Source organism: Oncorhynchus gorbuscha, linkage group LG02 (genome assembly GCF_021184085.1).
Source record: "Oncorhynchus gorbuscha isolate QuinsamMale2020 ecotype Even-year linkage group LG02, OgorEven_v1.0, whole genome shotgun sequence".
In the NCBI taxonomy this organism is placed as follows: domain Eukaryota; kingdom Metazoa; phylum Chordata; class Actinopteri; order Salmoniformes; family Salmonidae; genus Oncorhynchus; species Oncorhynchus gorbuscha.
The window spans coordinates 59,388,457-59,407,974 of NC_060174.1; the positions used below are offsets into that span (position 1 = coordinate 59,388,457).

Consider the following 19,518-nt stretch of genomic DNA (forward strand, 5'->3'; position numbering starts at 1 on the left):
CATTTATTTAAATTGACTGATTTCCTTAAATTAACTGTATATAACTCAGTAAAATTGTTTGATGTTGTGTTTATATTTTTGTTGTTAATTGTTTACTCCATGTGTAACTCTGTGTTGTCTGTTCACACTGCTATGCTTTATCTTGGCCAGGTCAAGGTTAGCTAATGCAACTGCGACCTCTTGGCCAGGTCGCAGTTGCAAATGAGAACCTGTTCTCAACTGACCTACCTGGTTAAATAAAGGTGAAATAAATAAAAACATATTTTTGTTCAGTATAGTTTATAGGCTCATGAGAAATGTCCAGATCCTGAAATGGGCAAAACTAGAAACTGTTCCCCATGGGTCATGACCACAGTGTAGATCATGAACTCGCAAATTTCACCAGACCGCGGCTGCCTTCCCACAATAAGAGCGTCTGCTAAATGACTTAAATGTAAATGTAAATGTAAAATGTCTCTATAACGGAATATTGAAAGACATTCGTGCTTTCCTGTAAAATCGAGCGGTTATGTTTTCTAAGCTCATAGGCACTGAAGCTTGTGGTGATCAGCTGCATGTTATTGAGCCTATCCACAATTATATTGACTACAAGTTGAAGTGCTTAGGGTTGTAAAAGTGGCTTTCTCACTAACCTAGGCCAATTTGGACTGGGCACATGACCCACTATAGTGACTGTCAATCATCAAATCAATGGAATGAAAATAATATATTTACAAAATAAATAACGTTTATCCATTTATTCGATTACATATGTCAAATCAAAAACATGAAGAACGACCCATTTATAATTTGTGTTGTCAGCAAGCCACGACTATTCATTGGCCAAAACGTACTGGTGCACAGGCTGAACCAGAACCGATAATTAAAAACAACATTTGAATAATCAAATCATTAATTTTCTCGTTAATTAATATTTCCTTTAGACAAAACAAAACAGTTTGTGTTGAATGATTTCAGATTCAAATAAAAATAAATCAATTATCTTGTCATCTAATAGGAAATATTAATTCGACAAAAACTAAATGGACCACAAACCATGTTCCCTAAAAATGAATACAAATCAACTGAAAATAAGGTTGTGATCCATCAACACTTCATCAAGATTTAACTTTCATTTATTTTATTTTCAACACTATACCCCTGGCTATCCCCCAACAACATCATGGACCAAAAAATAATCTTGCGTGGCCTCCCAAGTGGCGCAGCGGTCTAAGGCACTGCATCGCAGTGCTTGAGGCGTCACTACAGAGCAGTGTTCTATCCCACGCTGTGTCACAACTGGCCATGACTGGGAGTCCCATTGGGATAGCACAATTGGCCCAGGGTCGTTCATATTAGTAGAGGGTTTTGCCAGGGGGCTTTAATGGCTCATCACGCTTTAGCGACACCTTGTGGTGGGCCGGTCGCCTGCAGGCTGACTTTGATCATCAGTTGAATGGTGTTTCCTCCGACACATTGGTGAAGCTGGCTTCCGGGTTAAGCGGGCGGGTGTTAAGAAGAGCAGTTTGGCGGGTCATGTTTCGGAGGACGCATGACCCGACCTTCACCTCACCGAGCCCATTAGGGAGTTGCAGTGATGAGACAAGAGCGCAATTGGATATCACGAAATTGGGGAGAAAAAGTAAAATATGGTCAAATATATTTAAAAAAATATTATAATAATCACACCCTAAGTGCAACAACCGTTCTTTTGTTTTAGTGTCCTCATAGGAGTACAGTTTACTTGTATCAAAAAGGAAAATAAACAGATATAAAGAGTGAGTGGGTGTGAGCAAGAAAATAAAAATGCAACAACGTCCATCTTGTAAAAAACATAACTGCCAAGAGAGCTGGGGGAAGGGAAGGGTGAATAGTCTACGTCTTCTTTCGTTCAACGATAGTTCTTTCATTCAAACTCACAGTGAGAGCTTGCAATGACACAACTCTTTGTACATGAGTCTCCTTAGCTTTGGCATATCCAGCTGGCCAAAACGGAAAGGCTGCTCTAAGGCTAGGCACTTACAGTACTGTGGGGAAAAAACAGAAAAATGAAGCAAAGTTAATGGCAAAAATATTATCTCAGCAAAAAAAAAAAAAACGTCCCTTCTTAAGGACCCTGTCTTTCAAAGATAATTAGTAAAAATCCAAATAACTTCACAGATCTTCATTGTAAAGGGTTTAAATACTGTTTCCCATGCTTGTTTATTGAACATGCACCTGTGGAACGGCCGTTAAGACACTAACAGCTTACTATCGTCCTTCCACGTAACAGTCAGTATCTGGTGTGGCCACCAGCTGCATTAAGTACTGCAGTGCATCTCCTCCTCATGGACTGCACCAGATGGACTGCACAAGAACTGGTAGACAATTAAGGTCACAGTTATGGTCACTTAGGACACTAAAGAGGCCTTTCTACTGACTCTAAAAAACACCCAGGGTCCCTGCTCATCTGCGTGAACGTGCCTTAGGCATGCTGCAAGGTGGAATGAGGACTGCAGATGTGGCCAGGGCAATAAATTGCAATGTCCGTACTGTGAGACGCCTAAAACAGCTCTACATGGAGACAGGACGGACAGCTGATCATCCTCGCAGTGGCAGAACACGTGTAACAACACCTGTACAGGATCGGTACATCCAAACATCACAACTGCGGGATAGGTACAGGATGGCAACAACAACTGCCTGAGTTACACCAGGAAAGCACCATCCCGCCATCAGTTCTCAGACTGTCCACAATAGGCTGAGAGAGGCTGGACTGAGGGCTTGTAGGCCTCACTAGACATCACTGGCAACAACGTCACCTATGGGCACAAACCCACGGTCATTGGACCAGACAGGACTGGCAAAAAGTGCTCTTCACTGATGAGTCGAGGTTTTGTCTCACCAGGGGTGATAGTCGGATTTGCGTTTATCTTCAAAGGAATGAGCGTTACACCGAGGCCTGTACTTTAAAGCAGGATCGATTTTGAGGTGGAGGGTCCGTCATGGTCTGGGGCGGTGTGCCACAGCATCATCGAACTGAGCTCGTTGTCATTGCAGGAAATCTCAACGCTGTGCGTTACAGCGAAGACATCCTGCTCATGTGGTACCCTTCCTGCAGGCTAATCCTGACATGACCTTCCAGCATGACAATGCCACCAGCCATACTGCTCGTTCTGTGCATGATTTCCTGCAAGACAGGAATGTCAGTGTTCTGCCATGGCCAGAGAAGAGCCCGGATCTCAATCCCATTGAGCACGCCTGGGACCTGTTGGATCCGAGGGTGAGGGCTAGGGCCTTTCCCTCCAGAATTGTCTGGGAACTTGCAGGTGCCCTTGTGGAAGAGTGGGGAAACATCTCACAGCTCAAGAACTGGCAAATCTGGTGCAGTCCATGTGGAGGAGATGCACTGCAGTACTTAATGCAGCTGGTGGCCACACCAGATACTGACTGTTACGTGGAAGGACGTTTCTTCTTTTTTTTTGCTGAGTTCAGTAGAGTACTGCATTTATGTAGAGTACCTCAAATTACTTTTCTACCAGTTTGTGTGTAGCATACAATGAAGTATGAAAACTGTTACCAACACACAACATGATTTGATAGACAGATTGCACTTTAGGTTCTGTTATTGAAATATGAATAATGATATTTAAGTTAACCCACCTGGAGGACAAATGCTCCGCAGTCGCTGTCATTGTTCTGCCTGCCCACGTTCTGGGAAACACATGGGACCAGAACAATCACATAAACATGGTATCAACTGACAAGTAAACATTGCCCACCAAAAATCCAAAGGCCCTCTTACCATTTTGAAGAAACCCTTCCACCCTGTGATAAAATCCTTCTGCTCTTTCTTGATTGCCTCAGCTTGTAAGTATTTTGCAATGTGCTAAAAAACGAAGAGAACTACATGGGTGAATATGAATCCACTAAGGGATAACAAAAATACAAGTATATCCACAGAGGAGCAGATGTGTAATCCTATAGATCAGTGGTATTCAAAGTCAGGGTCGCAAAACATTTTATGAACAAAAAAAAATCAAGAGTACAGATTATTGTATGGGACAGTATACAAAAGTTTGAGACCGATCATGTGAAACATTTACTCAAAAGTGTATTTACCGGCTTCTTTTCATTTTGATAAGAGATAAAAATGTAATGAATTGAAGGTTATTTGTAAAAAATCTGTAAAAATCTAAATGTAAAGATTTTAAGGTTGTATCATTAGATTTGGGTTGGGGTCTTTTTTGGGGGGAAAAAATTAGGGTCCCCCGAAATTCTGGCAGAAAAAAAAAGGGGTTTCCCCTGAAAAAGTTTGAATACCACTTCTATAGATCGAAATTACAGACTGACCAAATGTATTGTTTGGACTGGCATAAAAGGCAGATTTATAGTTTCCACATTCATATAACTGCACGGGTCTGACTGCACAGATAGGCTTTAAGCCCAGGGAATTACACTCCACAGACCTTTGGGCAGCGGCGGTTGAGGGTGCGCTGGGAGTCAAAGTATGTGATGGCGCGCTGTGGGACGTCCACACACACCAGAGACCAGTGCACCTCCAGATGGATAGGGATCAACAGTAGCCTCTTCTGGAAAATGTTCACCTGGAAAAAAAAAGATATGTAAAAAAATATAATTACAATTCCGTCCATATTTTTTCCCTCTACTTTTCTTTACTCTCCAGGGACTACAGTGATACATGTACAGAAATGCTGATCAGTGTTCATTGTTCACGTAAAATAAATTATAATAACACTTCTGACATGTTGATTCAAAAACAAAAAACGTATACAAACAAACCGACAAACACACTTGACAACATTAGTCAACCATGCAACTCCTGCTAAATAAAATTCCGCCAGTGATAACTCACATTTTTTGTCCACCGTTTGACCCCGTCATAGCCCTTTGTCCTTAACTTGTCGTAAAAAAAGCTGTTGAAAAAATGAACCTGAAAGAAAGAGGAGAGTAGCCACAGTGTGAATAGGAACACATAATACACAAGTTGAGTTTGTGCGCACACACAATAGTGGGGCTTTCCTGTGTTGGCGGGAAAAATGCAGGCAAATGTCAAATGAGGAATGGGGCATAACATGACCGATGAGGTAAGAGGATGCCAGCACCTAAATGTCATCAGGATTTCTCTCTCCGAAACATATATTTTACATTCCTATTACTAGGCATGATCATTTTCTCACCTCTTCTGGGACTGTGTCCATAACCATATCCCCATACATGTTCATGATCTGTGGTTCAAGACAAGATATTATTAAAGACAAAACTTTAATATAATTTCTTAAAAACACAAATATTTATATTATTTAGTCACAATGTTTACATAAATCACACACTGAAAAATAAATGAAAATCTCACACTCTGTTCTATACTGAATCATATATAGAATTGGAAAATCATTAGTACATTTGAAATATTTATAAACTGCTAATGTAAAAAAGAAAAACTCACAAAATGTAAAAAAAAGTGAGGTGATTTGGCCTGACCAAGACAGACCAACTGAGATGTGCTATCGTGGCTCAGAGAATACAGTGTTCTTTTCAAAATGTTAAAGAGTAGAAGTACCTGGTCGTTGAGCCAGTTCTGTCCGTACAATGTGCTGAGGTCATCCATTGTGAGGGTGTGGCGCTTGTAGTTGACACGGAACCCCCTCCCCATGGCAGGCCCAGACAGACGCTGGTAAGACTGGAGGAGGTGCTGCACAACAGCTTTCCTTTGGAAGGGACACAACAACACTTAATGAGACACTATTCAACGCGAAAATACAAAAACACATGTTCATTAGACAGACACCAAATGTTTCCAACAGCAGTGTGACGGGGAGGGACTACTTGGACTTGTATAATAAGAAACGCTTGTTTTCATTTCCCACTGCAAAACACTGAAAAGTAATTCCCATCGTGTGCCTAATGAAAATGACCCAGGATGCTGAAATGCAAATGAGCATGATGAGGTTGAAGGCCAATTATCATGACAAACCTGTGGGGCTCGGAGAAGCTCTTGCTGGGGAAGATTTCCTGTAGCTTGTCCACCACCTCATCCACATGGATAGGGATCATGCTCCCGTACTGGTGCAGGAATTCATTCAACATACCTGGGAGAGATGGGAGACTGTTACAAAGCCACACAAATTAAATAACACCTTTATTATATAAATCACCAAATTACATTTGGTTTTAATCACCTTGTTATATTGTGTCTATGGTTAAAGCTTCAGTCTGGAGATTGAGCTCAATCAATGCACAATTTCTGGTATAAATAGTAAAAACAATTTGCCCAGTCAACGTTGACCCTGACCCATTAATGCACCATTTAGGAATCTTTCTTCATTAGCCTACCACATCTGGAGTGAATTAATTAAGGGCTGTACCTAACTCAAATAAATCTTGGTCAACCGAGAGACGTCCAGTTCTTTCGACCAATCAAAATAGTTCAACTTATTTTTTCCATATAGACAAACACCCTACGAGTTTGAATAAAATCAACTACATAAGCACGGAGCTTGTCTGATGCTTTAAGCACACTGTTTGATTAAATAATGAAGACATGCAAATGACTCACACGGTGTAATTTTTTTTTTACAGCGAGTGCATGTGTGACTGGTGCTGTCATCTTACTCTCCTATGTACTGCAGCGAAAAGGCACCACGGCACAACAAGTGTTCATTGCTCTGTCCGTGCTGAAGCTGCAACATCATTACAGCCATTTCTGACTGAAATGTTCTGTTACCGAAATCCCTAATTTAGGAAAAACATTTCCTATTCCCCTCAACCCTTGCTCTCTTTAAGTGATGTAAGCATCGCATGTATCGCATGCATGTGACCAATATGGCCTGACCTTTAGCCTATCATAATCACGTCAATAAATTTGGTAATACAAAAAAAAGAAAACTCAGAACACAGTAACAAGGAGGACGTCAAAAATAAACTTGAAATAAACTTGAAATGGGGAAGTCAGGTCTGTGGAAGACATTTGACTTAGTTGGGGAAACTACTGGAGTTCCAGAAAAAAGGAGGGTATAGGAGCAAAAAGCGAAATTTAAAGCCTTTATTACAGCAGACTAAAAACAGTTGCATGCATTCGTGAATTGTGGTTTATTTATTGTTTTGGCTAATTATTAAAAAGCTCCATTTGTTATTTAATTTTAAAACTAAAATGTTGGATTGCATTTCACAGCATTCAATGTCTTGTATGCTGTGTGATAGCATGAACAGAATTCATGATTGATTGATACAGTTAGGCCTATATTTCAATATTTAGGCTAAGTAAGTTATGGTATTAAGACTAAACAGGATGTGCTCTTAGGCCTACAGCTTGATGGTGGTTATACAAGGATACTATACAAATCTTACTAATGATAACAACATTACTTATTATTATAATGATCATAATAATAATTTGAACAACAATAAGGAGATCAATAAAAAGGAGGGTAATGGAGTGAGAGCTGTGTGCATATTGTGTGACAAACAGACAGGTGCTGTTAGATTACAATATAATTTTATGCCTGTTTGGAACAGTGTAAATAAGTAATACCAGTCTGTTCTAACAGGAAGACATTGTAAAGCCTTTATTACAGCATAGCAAAGATTAAAAATAGACGAATCTGTGAAATTGCTTTATCCGCCATTTTGCCGATGCAAGAGGCTTGGTGCTCACAGAATCAGAAGGCTATTAAACACCTTGACTTTTTCCACATTTTGTTATGTTACAGCCTTTTTCTAAAATGAATTAAATTGTTTTATATTCCTCATCAATCTACACACAATACCCCATAATGACAATTTTACGTAATTATGACATAACATTGAAGGTTGTGCAATGTAACAGGAATATTTAGACTGATGGAAGCCACCCGTTAGATAAAATACGGAACGGCTCCGTATTTCACTGAAAGAATAAACGTTTTGTTTTCGAGATGATAGTTTCCGGATTACTGAGTTTGCCAGCAGCTCTTAGCAATGCTTGACCACAGGCTTGAAGTCAAACAGCGCTATCAACTCCTGAGATTAGGCAAGCAACACTAAAGTGCCTATTAGAACATCCAATAGTCAAAGGTATATGAAATATGAATAGTATAGAGAAAAATAGTCGACGCATCATAATTCCTATAATAACTGCAACCTAATATGTCTTTACTGGGAGTATTAAAGAACTGGGAATATTGAACCACCAGCTTGCATATGTTCTGAGCAAGGAACTTAAACGTGAGCTTTTTTACATGGCACATATTGCACTTTTACTTTCTTCTCCAACACTGTGTTTTTGCATTATTTAAACCAAATTGAGCACGTTTCATTATTTATTTGAGACTAAATAAGATTTTATTTATGTATTATATTAAGTTAAAATAAAAGTGTTCATTATTCATTCAGTATTGTTGTAATTGTAATAATTTCAAATATTTATATTATATATATCCAATAATCGGTATCGGCGTTGAAAAAAAATCATAAAATCGGTCGACCTCTAATATTTAACCGTTACTCCTAGACTGAGGCTCCTCCTACACATCTGAACAGTCAATGCATTTCTGTTGCTAGACAGAACCTTAGTGATATCGGTTCTTCCTCACGTCATCTGACCTCTACCCCAGTGCTCACTCCTCTCCAACTCACGGCTGTCATGGTGCCTGGTACCAGGCTGTGTCTCTTCTCCTACCAGAAGATCCCTGATGGCTAACAATAACATATCCTGACATAATGTAAACGTTATACATTACCCTCTCTCCCTCAGTAACATGAATAAGTATACTTCATATTTTCTGAACCAAACAAAAGGATTCCTAAATCATTGCTAAGAATAATGACAATAACTGCAGTTTCTACTGGTCATTGTTTTCAGGCTGGTTGTATTGGTGCTAGCTAGGTCCAGAAGTTGCGGTCGAACAAATAATGCTTTATTACCAATGTGGTATTGTAAGCACATTGTTCGTGGCCGGTGTTTGCAGACTTTTTTGTACAGCTTTGACAGTGCTACCGATTGTAGTAGTGGGGCATTGGCTTGCACGTGCAAATTCAGAACACACAACTTTCTATAATAGAACTGTGTCATTTGACATGTATCTTTTTTGACACGCAAAGACCCAAACAGTGTTCCATAGTATGTCGTGAAGCTAATTGCAGTGACGCTGTTATTCCGCTAGAGCGACATCTGCAAAATAGTGCACTTGGTAGTGTGTACCAGTGCTCGACCAGTCGGCAAAAGCCAACATCACCCACGAGAGAGAACAGTTGATTGTCAAGGGCAATGAATTCCATTATCCTGGCGTTAATGGATTCGCCTTTGAGTTGTCTCGCTGAAATTGTTACTCTTTCAAATGACTGCTCGACTTGTTGACTGCTCGATCCACACTGCAAACATTGTGGACTAGGATAGGAATGCTGTGTTGCAAGTGTAGCGCATAATTTTACGTGGCGTCATTAACCTACCGGTTTTGCACACCGGCGTTAAACTGGACATCCCTAGTTGTAACGTGCATCCCTAGTTGTAACGTAACAAAATGTGGAAAAAGTGAAGGGGTTTGAATACTTTCCGAATATACTGTATATGGATGATTTATAAAGCCAGGCACATTTAACAGTTAAGCTATTGATTATAGACCTAATTAAGTTTGGGTTTCCCCATCTCCTCAATTTTCTTAGGCAAGGGCTGTTTTCTCGTCTCTGCGGCTGCTGCCTCCGCTGCATTGTTCTCAATCCTAATACGCTGGTTAACTTTGCTTTTATGCACATAGCATCATAGGGAAAGGTGCCAATTCTACGACGCACCTAAGATTATGATTCAGAACCGCGGACAGCGATCGTATCCAACGCGAGAGGAAGCACGTTATAAAATAATATTCAATTTCTTAGTGTTGCACCATTATTTTTACATAATATAACCACATACAACTTCAGTATTACACGTCTTACGAGTGATGGACTGTGCAATCCCCGTGGGCCCCCACAATGGATTAGTCTACTGAGACAGGAGCGAATCAGACAGGTGTCTTGCGCACCATGAATTTGCTCAACTAAAGAAATATCAGTCCAAAGAATCGACCAGTCGACTAAATAGGTTCAGCCCTACCTTGTGTGGTTTTCCATTTGTTTTTAACAGAAAAGTAGACTAGTATTCAAAGCTGTTTTACCTTGTACACAGGAGATGTGTTCACTGCTGAGTTGCTGCTGAGGTGGTGGTTTATCCCTGTGGATGGTTGGCAGGCTTACAGGAGATTCCTGGAAGCCCAGCCCGTCCCTGTCCCCAACCTTGGCTGCATTACTCACCACCTCATTCCCTATGTGTCCATTTGTCCCACACACCCAAGGGTCTGAGGAAAAATAGGAGATGGGTGCAGATCATGTAAAAATATTAACATTTATTAACCATTTCAGCTCTACAGAACAGTCTGTGATCATTCTTTCTTTCATGAAATGCTACTGCTCCTTTTTTAAACAAAAATTAAATAAAGGTGGTGGAGGGAAACAAGTCATTCTGATGAAACTTCCAGTTTACATGTTGGTATATATTAATATATATTAATGTTTCATGACACATGCAACATTAAATTTGGTCCAAAAACAACAATATTATACATACCATCTCCAGCCTCTATATCTTCCCTTCCCTTAAAGCAGCCCTGAGTTCCCCCATGCAGATAGGATCTTCCTGGCTTCCGTCTGTTGTGGAGATGTTTGTTCCTGCTCCCGAGGTGCCACCTCCTAGGCCTAGCTCGCCTGTACCCCAGGCCCAAAGACCCAGACCATTTAGCCAGCTGGCACCATGTCCTCCAATGCAGGGCCAAGCGAGTGTGGCGGTTCACAGTCCTACTGAGTCTATACCAGCGCAGCAGCCTCCGCATCCTGAACCCATTGGGCTGTGTTTTTATTTGTGAGGGGCTACCAGAGTCACTGGCTGTGGATCTACTCTGATGATGTGATGGCGATAGAAGTGGTGCAGTCCAATCATCCTCTCCTGGTTCTTGCCAACTGAAATCCTCCTCCTTATCCTCTTCTGGGTCCATATCCATACGTTCTTCCATGCCCCACATGCTAGCTTCCTCCTCAGGCCGCCCTAGCTTGAAATGCATGGAACTTTTATGGACATGGTGAGGCGTTCTGGAGTCCACCAGATATCCTGGTCCAGTGGCCTCCTGTCTGACTGTCTCAGGTTCACCTGCCAGTGTCAGCTCATTGGTCCAGTGGTTCTGTGCCAAGCTGTCTCCACTGTCTCGCATCACTCTCTCCACGGGCCCTCCACCAACAACACCTGCTTATAGCCTCTGCCTGGAATACAAAACAAGTGGTGGAAATTGTAGTTAAGGAACAGGTGATAGTAACTACTGTAACAATAGTATTAGACCAGGTAATACTTAAACCATTCATTCCCACATTTTTCCCAGACAAGTCACTATGCAAATCGTACGCGATTAGTAACCCTAACATGTGGTAATCCATATTTATTTTTAGAGAGAGAAGAGAGTAGAGAGAGTGAAACATAGTGCTCTGCCTATAATAAAATTAACTGCCATTTTCCCCTAATCCTTAGCCCCAATACAGTACATTCGTAAAGTATTCAGACCCCATTGACTTTTTTCACATTGTTACGTAACATCCTTATTCGAAAAAGGATTAAATAAAACATTTCCCTCATCAAAGTGAAAACTGGTTTTAAAAAACTGGTTTGCAAGATCGAATCCCTGAGCTGAAAAGGTACAAATCTGTCTGTCAAAATCCTAGGCCGTCATTGAAAATGGGAATTTGTTCTTAACTGACTTGCCTAGCTAAAAAAAAAAAGGTTTATTTAAAAAAAAAAAAAAAAAATTAAACAGGTCTACTGCTACATCAGCCTCAATTGTAAAAATAGGTGTACTCCTGCATTTCAGCCCTAATATTCATACGAAACAGGTCCACACCTGTACTTCAGCTCCAATTTACATACCTACAAAGTCCGCACCTGTGCATAAACCCAATTAGTCAATTGGTCCTATGTGCATCAGTTAGTAGAGCATGGCGCTAGCAAAGGCAGGATTGTGGGTTCAATTCCCCTTTGGGGACCAGTTAGAAAATATAGGCACTCACGACTTCGAGTAGCTCTGGATAAGAGCGTCCGCTAAATGACTAAAATGTAAAACTAAGCCAGGTCGAAATGTCCTCCAAGCCTGAATACTCAAACTGTAAACCACCCCTGCACCTCAGCTCCAGAACTTTTACAAACCAGGTCCATACCTTTGAGTCCCTAATTCTAATATAAAGACCTACACCTGCATATTCCAGATCAAATACCCCTACGAACCAGGTTTACACCTGTGGCTATGTCCCAACACTGATAAACCATGTCTACCCTTGTGATTATTCAGCAAACCTCACATAAACCAGGTCCACTATTGATTGAGAGAAACCTAGAAATTAAGTACTTGTTAAGTTATTAAACTAATTCAGTTTATGATGTATCTATACATGGCCAATTCCCCAAAATAACAAAATATGAAGTTTTTCGAAGAATCACTGATTTAACACATATGTAAAGGCTAATGGAGAATGGAAAAATAATCTGTAAGATCATATTGGTCAAGTATATCCATAAACCAACTCAAATCTACTGAAAAAATAAATACATCTGCTATAATTAAATATGTATAATAAATTGGAGCAAATGTGACCGCTATACACTATATATACAATAATATGTAGATTAGAGATCGACAGATTAATCGGAATGGCCGATTAATTAGGGCCGATTTCAAGTTTTCATAACAATCGGAAATCGGTATTTTTGGAGGCCGATTTGGCGAATGTCTTTTTTTTTAACAACTTTATTTAATCTTTATTTAACTAGGCAAGTCAGTTAAGAACACATTCTTATTTTCAATGACGGTCTACGGTGGGTTAACTGCCTCGTTCAGGGGCAGAAAGACAGATTTTCACCTTGTCAGCCCGGGGGATCCAAACTTGTAACCTTACAGTTAACTAGTCCAACGCAATAACGACCTGCCTCTCTCTCGTTGCACTCCACAAGGAGACTGCCTGTTACGCAAATGCAGTAAGCCAAGGTAAGTTGCTAGCTAGCATTAAACTTATCTTGTAAAAAACAATCAATCATAATCACTAGTTAACTACACATGGTTCATGATATTACTAGATATTATCTAGTGTGACCTGTGTTGCATATAATATGACTGAGTATACAAGTATCTAAGTATCTGACTAAGCGGTGGTAGGTAGAAGCAGGCGTGTAAACATTCATTCAAACAGCACTTTCGTGCGTTTTGCCAGCAGCTCTTCGTTGTGCGTCAAGCATTGCGCTGTTTATGATTTCAAACCTATCAACTCCCGAGATGAGGCTGAGATGAGGCTGGTGTGACCGAAGTGAAATGGCTGGCTAGTTAGCGCGCGCTAATAGCGTTTCAAACTTCCCTCGCTTTGGGGTGGTTGTTTCCCTTGCTCTGCAAGGGATAACACTGCTTCAATGTGGTGGCTGTTGTCGTTGTGTTGCTAGTTCGAGCCCAGGGAGGCGCGAGGAGAGGGACGGAAGCTATACTGTTACACTGGCAATACTAAAGTGCCTATAAGAATATCCAATAGTCAAAGGTTAATGAAATACAAATGGTATAGAGGGAAATAGTCCTATAATAACTACAACCTAAAACTTGTTACCTGAGAATATTGAAGACTCATGTTAAAAGGAACCACCAACTTTCATATGTTCTCATGTTCTGAGCATGGAACTGAAACATTAGCTTTCTTACATGGCACATATTGCACTTTTACGTTCTTCTCCAACACTTTGTTTTGCATCATTTAAACCAAATTGAACATGTTTCATTATCTACTTTAGGCTAAATGTATTTTATTTATGTATTATATTAAGTTAAAATAAGTGTTAATTCAGTATTGTTGTAATTGTCATTATTACAAATACATTTTTATTTAAATCGGCCGATTAAGCGGTATCGGGTTTTTTGGCCCCCCAATAATCGGTATCGAAAAATCATAAATCGGTAGACCTCTAATGTGGATGCCCCTTCAAATGAGTGGATCTGGCTATTTCAGTCACACCCGTTGCTGACAGGTGTATAGAATCGAGCACACAGCCATGCAATCTTCATAGACAAACATTGGCAGCAGAATGGCCTGTACTGAAAAACTCAGTCACTTTCAACTTGGCACCATCATAGGATGCCACCTTTCCAACAAGTCATTGTCAAATTTCTGCCCTGCTAGAGCTGCCCCGGTCAACTCTAAGTGCTGTAATTGTGAAGTGGAAACATCTAGGCGCAACAACGGTTCAGCCACGAAGTGGTAGGCCACACAAGCTCACAGAACGGTACCAGCAAGTTCCAAACTGCCTCTGGAAGCAAAGTCAGCATAAGAACTGTTCTTCGGGAGTGTCAAGAACTGGGTTTCCATGGCAGTGCAGCCACACACACGTCTAAGATCACCATGCGCAATGCCAAACATCGGTTGGAGTGGTGTAAAAGCTTGCCGCCATTGACTCTGGAGAAGTGGGAACGCATTCTCTAGAGCAGGGGTGTCAAAGTCAAATGGACGGAGGGCCAAATAAAAAATTTAGCTACAAGCCGAGGGCCGGACTGTTCGAATGTTCATTGAAATTTTTTAAATGACGCATATAGTCTAGTGAACCTAATTGAACCTACTGAAAACCTAACAAATATATTCCAATATGATCAGATAAATAAAGCAATATTTTCTTATGGCTCTGTCAGTAATCTTTAATTTTCAACAGACACAAAAGACAAATTTCCTTTATATAAAAATCCCCATAACATGAACATTAAATGAAAGAAACCGGTATTCAAGGCACCATCAGTAGCCTATATTTTCTATTTTAGCAAAAGTGGGCTAAATTTACTTCAAAGAAAAAAACAATAATAGCAATTTTCTATCATCCACTCAACTGAAATATTTTTAAAATATAATTGGATTGAAATACAATAAAATAAAGTGCAAAAATCTATTAATCAAAAACAACACTTTGTTTAAGGAGAAGTAACATGCAGTGAAAACAAATATTAAACTTTAACTTTTAAACTTGAACTGAGTAAAAACTCTAAATATGTGATTGCACAGTAATGTTCACTTGTTTGAGGTTGAGGGTGATACTTGGTGGTGTCCCATCTTTTCCACAAGTTCATCAATGTTCGGGGTAAGGCTCTGAGCTGAGGAAATCCTCAGAATTGAGTGGAGGTGTTCAGCAGTAAGTCGACTTCTGTGTGATGTTTTGTTCAAGTTCATCAAAGAAAACAGTTGTTCACACAGGTATGTGCTGCCAAACATAGACAACGTTTGAGCAGCCTGGATGCGCAGCTGGGGCATTGTGTCGGGGAGGAAACGGGCGAACTCCGCAGCACCCACTGCCGCATATTTTGCCCTCAGTGCATCATTGCATTGGAGGTCAATCAACTCCATTTGGAGGTTTGGTGGTGAGCTTTCCACGTCAACAGCAAATGGGTTACCGAGCAGTTCCAACCTGCTTTTTTGTGCTTCAAAGTCAGCAAATCGGCGTCGAAAGTCAGCGGCAAGCATACCTATTTTATCAGCCAACTGTGCGCTCGGGAACGCACTGGTAGAGAGCTTCTCTTTCATGGTCTGGCAGCTGGGAAAGTGGCTCAAATTTTCTTTCCGCATCTGCGTCTCCCACAGAGTCAGTTTGGTTTTAAATGCCTTCACTGTACTGTACATATCAGAGATGACACGATCCCGACCCTGCAGCTGCAAGTTCATTGCATTCAGATGACTCGTAATGTCACACAGAAAAGCCATTTCACACAGAAACATTTCGTCTCTGAGTTGTGTTGTGTCTTTCCCTTTGCTGTCCAAGAACAGACAAATCTCCTCACGAAGCTCGAAACATCTTTGAAGCACCTTTCCCTGGCTTAGCCATCGCACCTCTGTGTGATAAGGCAAATCACCATGACTGTAAGTCGCCGTTTAAATGGCTAACTCCATGCTCCGTTTCTAACTCCGAAAATGCCTTGAACTGGCGGTGATTCAAACCTTTGGCTCTGATAAAGTTAACTGTGCGCGTGATGATGCTCATTACATGCTCCATTTTCAAGGCTTTACCGCACAACGCTTCCTGGTGTATGATACAATGATAAGCTGTCAGCTCACCTGTCGCGTTTTCCTCTTGCATCTTTTCCCGTATCTTTGCCACCAGTCCGCTCCTGTGTCCACACATCGCAGGTGCTCCGTCGGTTGTCAAACCCACGAGTTTTTCCCAAGGCAGCTCCATCTCATTTACACATCTTGACACCTCTTCATACAAATCATGCCCCGTAGTTGTGCCATGCATAGGACGTAAAGCCAAAAACTCCTCTGTCACGCTTAGGCTGGAGTCCACTCCGCGGATGAAAATTGACAACTGGGCAATGTCAGAAATGTCGGTGCTCTCATCCACAGCCAAGGAATATGCAATGAAATCTTTTCCCTTTTTCACAAGCTGCTCTTTTAGATTGATGGACAACTGGTCTACTCTCTCGGCAATGGTGTTTCTGCTCAGACTCACATTTAAAAAGAGTTGCCTTTTTCTGGGCAAACTTCGTCACAAACTTTAATCATGCAGTTTTTGATGAAATCCCCTCCGTAAATGGCCGGGCTGATTTAGCGATCTCTTCTGCCAAAATAAAACTGGCCTTGACAGCAGCCTGGCCTTGTGATTTGGCTTTTTTGAACAGAGCCTGTCGAGATTTGAGGCCTCGTTTTAATTCCTCTGCCTTTTGTAGCCTTTGTTCCATGTCCATATTCTTGTTTTTGTCCGCGTGTTTCGTTTCATAATGTCGTCTCAGATTATACTCTTTCAGTACCGCCACACTTTCTCCACACAGAAGACACACAGGTTTTCCAGCTACCTCCGTGAACAAATACTCCGACTCCCACCTTGTTTGAAACCCCGGTTCTCAGTGTCCACCTTCCGTTTTGCCATTTTTGATGGGTATCTGAAAGTTAATTTTACTGTGATGCTGACAACTGCTGTGCCAATAAATATTGAAATGAAGCAGCCTACTGCTCGGTGCGTCACCGTTGCATTGTGGGAAATGTAGTATTGGTGCGTGTAAAAGATCTGCGGGCTGCCGGCTTGCTGCGGTCTGCGGGCCGGTTCTAATAATAAATCAAGATCATCCCAGGGGCCGTAAAAACCTTCTCGCGGGCCGGATGTGGCCCGCGGGCCTTGACTCTGACATATGTGCTCTAGAGTGATGAATCACGCTTCACCATCTGGCAGTCCGATGGACGAATATGGGTTTGGCGGATGCCAGGAAAACGCTACCTACCCCAATACATAGTGCCAACTGTAAAGTTTAGTGAAGGAGGAGTAAAGTGGTCAGGGCTGTTTTTCATGGTTCGGGCTAGGCCATTTTGTTCCAGTGAAGGGAAATCTGACCGCTACAGCATACAATGACATTCTAGACAATTCTGTGCTTCCAATTTTGTGGCAACAATTTGAAGAAGGCCCTTACCTGTTTCAGCATGACAATGCCCCCGTGAACATAGCGGGTCCATACAGAAATGGTTTGTCAAGATCGGTGTGGAAGAACTTGACTGGCCTGCACAGAGCCCTGAACTTAATGAATTGGTATTCCGACTGCTAGCCAGGCCTAACATCAGTGCCCGACCTCACGAATGCTCTTGTGGCTGAATGGAAGCAAGTCCCCGCAGCAATGTTCCAACATCTAGCGGAAAGCCTTAACAAAAGGAGATTGTTATAGCAACAAGCTGGAGTCTACATACTCTTGGTCATAGATTCAATGTATTGAAAATGATGGCAGATATGTATATATATATATATAGACGCTTTTATCCAAAGCGACTTACAGTCATGTGTGCATACATTCTACGTATGGGTGGTCCCGGGAATCGAACCCACTACCCTGGCGTTACAAGCGCCATGCTCTACCAACTGAGCTACAGAAGGACCACCAACCACACTTTAAACATTATATTTACAAATTCAACATAAGTCAACAAATGTATTTATTTTTAAAGCTGTGTGGTGCCAAATTCGTCAAAAAATGTACACGTATGAGATTTATACTTAGGGGTCTTTTGACCATTTTGAGAAATCATGAAACTTCCCTGAATCCTACTTGACACCTTAATAATGCATAATATATAACTTATTTGTTAATAAGTACAACTTTAACTTCTCTTGACTCTGTAAAGTACAAATGTAAATGTTTCAACTATTGTGACCGATGAGATTAAATGGGTTAAGTGTTTATTTATCACGGGAGGCCATGGTACGGATTACTGAAATATTAGTGCTTAGTTTAGTTTCGGCAAATGTTTATAGCAAACTGGGATCCGCTAAATGTATGTCGTGAATAAGAACCTTTGTTGTGATAAGTGAAAATAAAATGAAACACACGATACTTCATCCAACCGGATAGGAGGTCAGAGGAGAAGTGTCTTGCTGGCCAAATTGTCTTTCATATGAAGCGCGCGCAGAGCACATAAAATTGGATTCTCAAGCGAGGTGTCGGTTGGATGAGTGAGGGAGAAAACAACTACTTACCGTTTAGATCTAGTGTTTCTCCGAAAGCGATTACTGTCAATGGTCCATTTTGTGCGTATTTCCGTTATTTGAATTGAATACACCGAATAAACTATAAACGCTTTCCCATTCAATGAAAACTGGCGCTTGCTTATGCCACTGTGAACCAGACAACAATAACTAAGTACTTCCGGGTCACGGATTTTTGGAATCCTCCAGAATAAGTGTCCCATATACTTTGTGAATTAATAATTAGGACAAAAATGTACACAATTGTCGATATTTTATACTAGTTATCACACAAAGAATCATTTAAAGTATTTCTAAAAGATATGTATCACACAACACAATTCCAATGTTTTGAGGGAGTGTGCAATTGACCTGCTGACTGCAGGAATGTCCACCAGAGCTTTTGACAGAGAATTTCATGTTAATTTCTCTACCATAAGAATTTGGCAGTATATCAAACCGGAGAACCACGTGTATGGCGTCCTGTGGGCGAGCGGTTTGCTGATGTCAATGTTGTGAGCAGAGGTCCCCATGGTGGGATTATGGTATGGCAGTAGCGGTAGGTGTGTAAAATCACTGAGGAAGCCAAGCCAGTAAAAAATACATATTACAACCTATGGTGTGATAATTGCATTGTTTGCTCTATAACCCATTTGTTCATACGACATCTTGATATAAAATAAGGCTGTGCCAACAAAAAGACAACAGTCACACAGTGGTGGAATAAATTCAACTACACATTAATTTGTTTAATCACAAAACCGAAAAGCAACATCAGTCCGGTGAAGTCCACAAAGCAAATATTGCATAGAAACAGTTATATCACCTGTAGCATGGTCAAGCAAGTTCATGTTTTCAAAAGTTTACTAAACAACTACTATTTTGAACCACGTAGTTACCGCAAGTCAGCACAAAGTCAATAGGAGCACTGCCTCCGCTATTCCAGTACTATTTTAACTTAAACATTTAAACATCAAATAAAAAAGGCTATATTTGCTTAGTTTAATATACCGGAAACCAACTTAAAGATACCAAAA

General features: G+C 40.8%; 1 protein-coding gene across 2 annotated transcripts; it reads right to left on the reverse strand.

Annotated features, from left to right (window-relative positions):
• Nucleotides 1-722: 722 nt before the first annotated feature.
• On the reverse strand, nt 723-18,661 carry senp3a (SUMO specific peptidase 3a). 2 transcript variants are annotated; one of them, XM_046295475.1, is made up of 12 exons: nt 18,494-18,661; nt 17,439-17,663; nt 10,559-11,244; nt 10,110-10,289; nt 5,957-6,071; nt 5,543-5,690; nt 5,160-5,207; nt 4,835-4,912; nt 4,428-4,565; nt 3,764-3,847; nt 3,622-3,672; nt 723-2,006 (listed from the first exon to the last, which is right to left on the reverse strand). In XM_046295475.1, exons 3-12 carry the CDS (start codon nt 11,193-11,195, stop codon nt 1,896-1,898), a joined length of 1,590 nt encoding a protein of 529 aa, XP_046151431.1. In that variant the 5' UTR covers nt 11,196-11,244; nt 17,439-17,663; nt 18,494-18,661; the 3' UTR covers nt 723-1,895. The 2 variants fall into 2 exon arrangements, with proteins under 2 accessions (XP_046151431.1, XP_046151422.1); XM_046295466.1 differs by lacking the exon at nt 17,439-17,663.
• Between the last annotated feature and the right edge of the window lie 857 nt (nt 18,662-19,518).

What these genes read in the sequence shown, in the direction of transcription:
- senp3a (XM_046295466.1), bottom strand. Translation starts at nt 11,195, where the DNA reads ATGCGAGACAGTGGAGACAGCTTGGCACAGAACCACTGGACCAATGAG. An exon ending in TGGACACAGTCCCAGAAGAG is followed by an intron (nt 4,913 to 5,159) that starts GTGAGAAAATGA and finishes TCTTTCTTTCAG; the next exon opens with GTTCATTTTTTCAACAGCTT. An exon ending in TCAACCGCCGCTGCCCAAAG is followed by an intron (nt 3,848 to 4,427) that starts GTCTGTGGAGTG and finishes TTCGTTTTTTAG; the next exon opens with CACATTGCAAAATACTTACA.